This window comes from Oncorhynchus mykiss, chromosome 4, assembly GCF_057628025.1.
Source record: "Oncorhynchus mykiss isolate SJ-2025 chromosome 4, ASM5762802v1, whole genome shotgun sequence".
Lineage (NCBI taxonomy): Eukaryota > Metazoa > Chordata > Actinopteri > Salmoniformes > Salmonidae > Oncorhynchus > Oncorhynchus mykiss.
Window position 1 is genome coordinate 59,450,677 of NC_143025.1, and position 8,558 is coordinate 59,459,234.

General features: G+C 42.2%; 1 protein-coding gene across 1 annotated transcript; it reads left to right on the plus strand.

Annotated features, from left to right (window-relative positions):
* The first annotated feature begins 5,441 nt into the window (after positions 1–5,441).
* sox11b (SRY-box transcription factor 11b) lies at positions 5,442–7,741 on the plus strand. The gene is given in 1 exon segment (NM_001124183.1): positions 5,442–7,741. A coding segment is annotated over 1 exon segment (1,104 nt). The 5' UTR covers positions 5,442–5,611; the 3' UTR covers positions 6,716–7,741.
* Positions 7,742–8,558: the final 817 nt, after the last annotated feature.

Consider the following 8,558-nt stretch of genomic DNA (forward strand, 5'->3'; position numbering starts at 1 on the left):
CTTGAAATATATGTTTTTCAGTCTCTCGGTCCCAGCTTTGATGCACCTGTACTGACCTTCTGGACGATAGCGGGGTGAACAGGTCGTGGCTCGGGCGGCTGGGGTACTTGATGATCTTCTGTGCCTTCCTGTGGGCTGAACGCACCACCCTCTGGAGAGCCCTGCGGTTGCGGACGGTGCAGTTGCCCTACCTACAGGAATAGAGCCTGACAGGATGCTCTCAATGGTGCATCTGTTTGTGAAGCACTGCTGTCTTGCAAAAAGTAAAAAGCTGCAAACAACAGATTGACCCTCTGTTTTGAGGAACATTAGCAACAAGCACAATGCTATGCTATTCAAAATAAATTCACCAGATAATGTGAGCAGAGCTCCATAAGAATTTTGTAGGAAAGATACTGCTGCAACTTTTTAATTTAATTTATGAAAAGGCACTGTGGTATAATTAATGTTCAGTAGTCTGAGTGCTTTTCATTGAATCAAATTAATACCTCAGTCAGACTTAGAAACCCTTCTCCCATGAGATGAAGAGACTCTTCAGTAAAGATTAACAGGATGTTGTTTCACAGCATGGGTGCATCCCAAATTGCACCCTATTCTCTATATAGTGCATTACTTTTGACCTGGGCCCATAGGGAATCCCATAGGGCTCAGGTAAACATTTTGTGCACTATAAAGGGAATAGGGTCCCATTTCGAACGCATACACAATCTCCCCAGCCAACTCATCCACCACACATCAGTCCAGGGAGAACAGCCTGCTTTTACAGCTTTGCTTCCAAAACAATGGCAATAAAGCAAACCCCAGCTGCTCGTCTCCATACCCACACAAGATACTTTTCAGTTCACACCCCTAATGGTGGCCATTAGCTCCCCTCTTCACCTCTCTCCCTCCCCTCCTCAGCCTTCTTCCGCCCAGCACAGTTGCATTCCTAAAGCAATGGCCAGGATGCAGTGGTTTACTCATCTATGTGAATGAGAGGCCCCACGCATTAACAGATCACCCTCGATGGTGTGTGACATTGTCTTTCACTAATCTCCTTATCCTGGTGGTATGACTTAATTTTCAATGGTAAGGAATAATGATGCATAAAATACATTTGAAAAAGTACATAAGCATACATAATGTAACATACATAGGGATAGACCTACATGTAACTTGTATTTCCTCAGTGCTATTGAATGGGGGATGTGCAGTTGTACCTGAACCAATGTGACTTGCCTTTGTGAGCACAGAAATTGAAGGAAAGCAAATCGAGTACCCCTGTCTGAGGCTATTCAGAAGGAATCCATCCCAGGATCTTCAATATCAGATGGGCCCCAGTCAGAGCTCTGGTATTGATCCTATGCTTCAGCACTTCTCTATGGGTCTTTTTAGCAGAAGCTTTCAGTCCTACAGATAAGAACTGTGGAGACAGATTACTCATTACTCATATGGAGTCTGCTAGCCAGTCTCCACTTATGCTTTATGCCATCTTGATATTCAAAGCTCACCTTTAACCTAGAATCCTTAATGGTGAAACAACCACGTCTATTTGCGATATTACAGCAACAAAGAGTTTGACAACAACAAGCAGTGTTTTTTCCCCTTGGACATCATTGCAATCGCGATATACACTACATGACCAAAAGTATGTGGACAGCTGCTCGTCTCATTCCAAAATCATGGGCATTAATACGGAGTTGATCACCTCTTTGCTGCTATTACAGCCTCCACTTTTCTAGGAAAGCTTTCCACTAGATGTTGGAACATTGCTGCGGGGACTTGCTTCCATTCAGTCACAAGAGCATTACTGAGGTTGAGCACTGATGTTGGGCAATTAGGCCTGGCAATCTGTGTTCCAATTCATCAAAAAGGTGTTAGATGGGGTTGAGGTCAGGGCTCTGTGCAGGCCAGTCAAGTTCTTCCACATCGATCTCAACAAACCATTTCTGTATGGACCTCGCTTTGTGCAGAGGGGCATTGTCATGCTAAAACAGGAAAGGGCCTTGCCCAAACTGTTGCCGCAAAGTTGGAAGCACAGAATCGTCTAGAATGTCATTGTATGCTGTAGTGTTAAAATGTCCCTTCACTGGAACTAAGGGGCCTAGCCCGAACCATGAAAAACAGCCCCAGGCCATTATTCTTCCTCCACCAAACTTTACAGTTGGCACTATGCATTGTGGCAGGTAGGGTTCTCCTGGCATCCTCCAAACCCAGATTTGTCCGCTGCACTGCCAGATGGTGAAGCGTGATTCATAACTCCAGAGAACCCACTGCTCCAGAGTCTAATGGCGGCAAGCTTTACGTCACTCCAGCTGACGCTGGGCATTGTACATGGTGATCTTAGGCTCTGCCATGGAAACACATTTCATGAAGCTCCTGACAAACAGTTCCTGTGCTGACGTTGCTTCCAGAGGCAGTATGGAACTCAGTAGTGAGTGTTGCAAACGAGGACAGACGATTTTTATGTACTACGCGCTTCAGCACTCGGCAGTCCTGCTCTGTGTGCCCTACCACTTCGCGGCTGAGCCGTTGTTGCTCCTAGACATTTCCACTTCACAATAACAGCACTTAAAGTTGACCGGGGAAGCTCTAGCAGGGCAGACATTTGACTGACTTGTTGAAAAGGTGGCATCCTATGATGGTGCCACGTTGAAAGTCACTGAGCTCTTCAGTAAGGCCATTTTACTGCCAATGTTTGTCTATGGAGATTGCATGGCTGTGTGCTCGATTTTATACAGCTGCCAGTAACGGGTGTGGCTGATATAGCCAAATCCATTAATTTGAAGGGTGTCCACATATTTTTGTATATATAGTGTATGTTTTTTACCATGCTGCTCAAAGCTTTAATAAATAAATACATTTAAAACATTTAAACAACAACTTTTCAAACAGCTCTTACAACTTGTCAAACAGCTCTTACACTAAAAGGACATTATCATAATTTTTTTTTTTTACAAATGCACAATATTATTCCAACCTCATAGTGTGGAAATATATATAAAACACTGCACTGGGTCTATGCTCCAAGCTCAGGATATCATTGATGCCTCTTGGAAAAACGGTCTTGTTTTTTGGAGTGCGTTTTTGCACCAGGTGTTGTGGTTGTTTTTAAATATTTAGATGTTGCACTACATTACTCCTATGGGATGATCGTTTATTGCATTTCTCATGCCACATAACTAAATAGGCTGTTACAAGCGCTACAGGCCTGATGAAAGTAAAGAAAGTCATAAAAACAAACATGATGCAACACTTCAAAAACAGCTAGTAACTCTTTGACAGGTATGATCAAATTGGAAAGTCCATTAATTCAGGTTACTGTTATTCATGAACACACACACCTAAACAAAAACACGTCAGCTGTAAATTGTCACATTGGACAAAATTTTCCTGCCAGGGTGGCTGAGTGTGTGAGCCACATGTAACCAGCCTAATCTGATGAGAACACTGGGGCCTGAGTTGTCTGTTTTGGTAATGCATTTGAAGCTAGGGCCTGCCACACTACCCTGTGTACTTCCTGTGGAAAATGAAGCTGGTGAGTGCTCTCTCTATCTCTCGCTCGCCCTCTCTTCCTCCTCTCCCTTTCTGCATGTCTAATGTCTCACCATATGAGATTGAATGGGGGGGAAGGTAGAGTAGAGTAGTGGATTTTCTGGAGTGCAGATCCAGAGGGGTAAATGATTGCCCTCTAGGGGATGAAAAGAGAGCTAGAAAAGCCTTATAAGAGGTGAATCTGGCAGCGGGGAAAGAATAATTGATGCTAGGGTGGTCTTTAGAGAGAGGCTGCACTGTTCCTTGACACAGCAATCTTTGCTTCGGTCTCTGATAATATGACTCTCTCTCTCAGGGTCACACAGAGTGTTTCTTGGTAGTCTTTTAAACAAGTCTACTTTGATAAAAAATGTATACACCTTACACACATGGTTATGGTCTTACAAAAAGAAGACACCTGTACCAGATATAGAGTTGAAATGTATTACATTTTGAGTTTACATCCCAATATTACTATTTTTAACCATCACAGAAGACTGAAATTTAACAAAAAAAATGATGTTGAATAATTACGAAATTATTAAAAATATTAACATTCCACCCATGAGGCCACTACAGGGTGATTTTATCATTTGATTGCAGGAATGGGTTGCTACTGCAAAAATGAAAGTTGGGTGGTTGGTCGGGAACGTTTAGCAATCCAAAGTTTGCGTGTTCGAATGTCATCATAAACAACTTTTTAAGCTAATTAGCAACTTTGCAACTACTTACTACTTTTTAGCTACTTTGCAATTACTTAGCATGTCAGCTAATCCTTCCACTAAACTTAACCCTTTAACCTAACTCCGAACCCTAACCTTAACCCTAACCTCAACCGAACTAATGTTAGCAACCTAGCTAACATTAGCATAAGTCATCTAGCCACCTAGCTAACATAAGCAAAATATTGTAACAATTGTAATTGGTAACACATCATACAAATTGCAATTTGTAACATACAATACATCCTACAATTCGTATTATATTGTACGACCGCTATTGCATATGTCACTGTAACTTAACAGTAACCGAAAGGTCACTGGTTTGAATCCCTGTACCGTCAAGGTGGAAAAATCTGCCGTTCTGTCCTTGAGCAAGGCAGTTAACCCCCAACAACAACTGCACCTCGGGCACCAATGACGTGAAGATCAATTAAGGCAGCCCCGGGTACCTTTCTGATTCAGAGGGATTGAGTTAAATGCGGAAGACACATTTCGGTTGAACGCATTAATTTGTGCAACTGACTAGGTATCCCCTTTCCCTTTCATATCATACTAAATTGATTTTAATAACATATAATACGCGTTGCTCTGAGACCAGGTTGAAGACCATCACATTAAAAAACTGGAATAACTGTCTTCAAATATGTTGTACACCACGTGAGGTTGGTGGCACCTTAATTGGGGAGAATGGGCTCGTGGTAATGACTGGAGCGGAATTAGTGGATTGATATCAAATCCAGGTGTTTGATGCCATTCCATTTGGCCATTTCGGTAATTATTATGAGCCATTCTCCCCTCAGCAGTCTCCTGTGTTGTATACATCAGATGTCTACAAACACAAAACAAGAGTGAAATACACATTATTGTGGGTACTGCCTAAATAATATACATTACTGAGCTCAGGCGCCACAATGAATCTCACTAATCCATTCAATATTCTAGATATCTGTTTAGCCAGAAAAAACAAGGCAATGCAATAATACTTAATTTATGGGGAGGACTGTATGAAACTGATGCACACTTATCTTCGACTTTCCCAATGTATCGTCTGCCAATCCCTACCATCAGTGTACATAACATTTTCCTGTCTCCACACCGTCTACCAATGAAATCTCGTGTGGCAGCAAAGGGTTAATGGAATGTCTGGAAGCTGCTGGGCGGAGTGAAGAGCTGTGATTGGGTAATTAAAAATGACGTAAACGATATGAAAGACCAAAAAACTAGCTAAGAAGGCAGTTGGTAACTTTGGGAGGGGGTTGTTTGGTTGAGCGAGAAGTGTTAAGGGTGACATAAACTAAGTAGCACAGCAAGGAGTTACCAGAAAGTGCCTGTGGGTATTTAAAACGCGGCAGTGGCCTTGAAACACACAACGGAACATGGTGCAGCAAACAGAACACAGTGAGACAGAGAGTAGCAGAGAAGCTACAGACACTGAGGAAAGCGAACTGATGGCGTGTAGCCCGGTGCCACTGAAATCCGTGAAAGCTGACTGGTGCAAGACAGCAACCGGTCACATCAAACGACCCATGAATGCATTTATGGTGTGGTCGAAAGTCGAGAGGAGAAAGATCATGGAGCAGTCTCCGGACATGCACAACGCGGAAATCTCCAAAAGACTGGGAAAGCGGTGGAAATTGTTGAAGGACAGTGAAAAGATCCCGTTTATCAGGGAAGCCGAGAGGCTCCGGCTACAACACATGGCTGACTACCCTGACTACAAGTACCGACCCAAGAAGAAACCAAAGCTTGACAGTTCCACAAAACCAGCCGCGCAATCACCGGAGAAGACTAACATTAAACCCGTGAAAGCCCCGGGTAAGAAATTCGCTAAATTAAAAACTATGAAGGCGGTGACAACGAGACCGTCTCACGACCCTCGTTATGACTATGTTTTCACCAGTTTTACAACTAGCAAATCTGTAAAAATGGAATATTCTGATGAGGATGACGACGAAGAGGACTACGAGGAGGAAGTGTTCTCTCGGATTAAAATGGAAGAGGACGAGGAACCAATACCGTACAACATCGCCAAAGTGCCGGCGAGTCCCACTCTGAGCTCCACTGCAGAGTCTGAGGGTGCGAGCATGTACGAGGAGTCCCGGAATGCGAACGCAGCTCCTACCAGACTGTTCTACAATTTCAAGAACATTACCAAGCAGAACACAATTTGCCCTGCATCACTCTCACCAGCATCTTCATTCAGGTCGGTCTCCACCTCGTCCAGTTCCAGCGAAGACGCCGATGACTTACTGGTTGACTTCAGTTTAAATCTAGCCTCCAGTGCTCACGGAGTGGAGCTGGGGACCTCGAATTCAGGAAATCTGTCTCTTTCCTTGGTGGATAAGGACTTGGACTCTTTCAGTGAGGGCAGCCTTAGCTCTCACTTTGAATTCCCAGACTATTGCACCCCCGAATTGAGCGAAATGATCGCAGGCGATTGGCTTGATGCTAACTTTTCAGATTTGGTGTTTACCTACTAGCTAGCTAAGTACAAAAGGGAATCATTCTCTAGTAGTAGCGGGAACAGTGTTATATCAGTTTCCTCTCCAGACCTGTGTGCTACCATGTAGGGAAGGAGAGGGTCCTCAGTGAACTGAAACAAATTCGTTACAATGCGGTACTATTGCAAAAAAATAAAACGGTGACATTAATATGTCACCATGACTGGTTTTATGGATTTCCCTCGGATCTGCAGTGAAACTGCTCAAATTTAAAAGCGGACCACAGTAGACTCTGAACTATGCATTCCCATCTCACTTGTAACCACTGGTCTGAACACGGCTGGGCTGATCCGAGGCTAAATCTGAGACACTGTTCATTCAGGATGTATAACTTTTCAAAGGTTTTATGATTTTCTATATTCCACAACTTTGTTTTAATTAGTTCCGATTCCCCCCTGTTATGGAAATACTGTAAGTAGTACGCTAAATCCACAGGATGCAGCATTTTGATACATAACCAACACATACCTCATCTTTGAAAAAATATATATATTTTCTGGCATATTTTTGTACAGTTAAACGAAGGGAATGTTCTTACTGTGCTTTCAATTGTTTGTTTTTTAAAACGTTTTTTTCAGGCACTTGTACCCGGTTTCATTTAGCATGCAAGGGTTGAAAAGATGTCAAGTTGCATCGACATGCCTTGCAATTATTTTAAGCTATGGTATATGTACAGAAGAAGTAGAGCATATTTGGGGTGCTTAATGAGTTCAATTGGAATTGGTGACTGTGGACCTCATTGCTGGTACTAGTTTTAAGATTGTACATGTTCTGTAAAATTAGGAGTTTATGTATATGTGTGAATGGGTCCCAAATAGCAGGTATGAAACTGGATTTTCTTTGTATTTTATCTTATTGGCACATTTTTTTTCTCTCTTTATTTTGTGCAATATAGGCTACTCTTAAATGGACTGTCCACATTTTTTTTGTAGCAAATGAAATGCATTACTTGTCGTCATGCTGAAGTCTGTATCTTGACTAAACTGAATAAATCAGCTGGAACTGATTCAACTGAATGTCCATGTTTTTTTTTAATGGGGACATTATTGATAAAAATACTATTGACTGTTTTTTAGGACTTATCTGGCCAAGTGTAGCAGCTATTTGGTAAGGACAACACTTCAGCTTGTTTAAATTACATCAAATAGCCTCTAATTTTTTCATTAATTTTCAGTGTGGGCATTTTATTGAGACCTTGGCATCCCTGAGAAATGCTCTGATATCACACCTTGCAGTGATTTGTTCAACTTTAGCATGACTTTCTTTTACCCAATACTGTGTGAATGTCAACACCCTCTTCCAATTGTAGGCCTACAGGTTATTGTAATATATTTTATGTTCCTGTGTTAACCTTTTAAGTCATTCTTATCAGATATCTTACAGGGTCTGTGCCTGCTCATGAACAAAGGTAGACTATTTAAGTGTATTCCCACTTGTGATTTTGCAGGATGTTAAACTTTGCTCCTGATAATATTCAACTACACGAAGCCAAAGAAGTACAGTAGTCATCTCAAGACTTATTGGTGAGTCAAAATACTCTGGTCCCAACACCTCTCCTGCATTGGTCTGATCGCACCCTGACCAATGGCACCCTATTCACTATATAGTGCACTAGTTTTGACCATAGCCCTATGAGGAGTGGTGTAGGGAATAGGGTCCCATTTGGGACCTGGACAATGTCTTCACTTGTGCTGTAAGATCAATTGTAATCTGAATTAGTGCTCTCTGTCATCTTTGGGAGCAAAGCCCACTTCAAGACATTTAGATAAAATGGGCCTAACTTTCACTCTTTCACCACTGTTAATGCTGTACCACTATCACT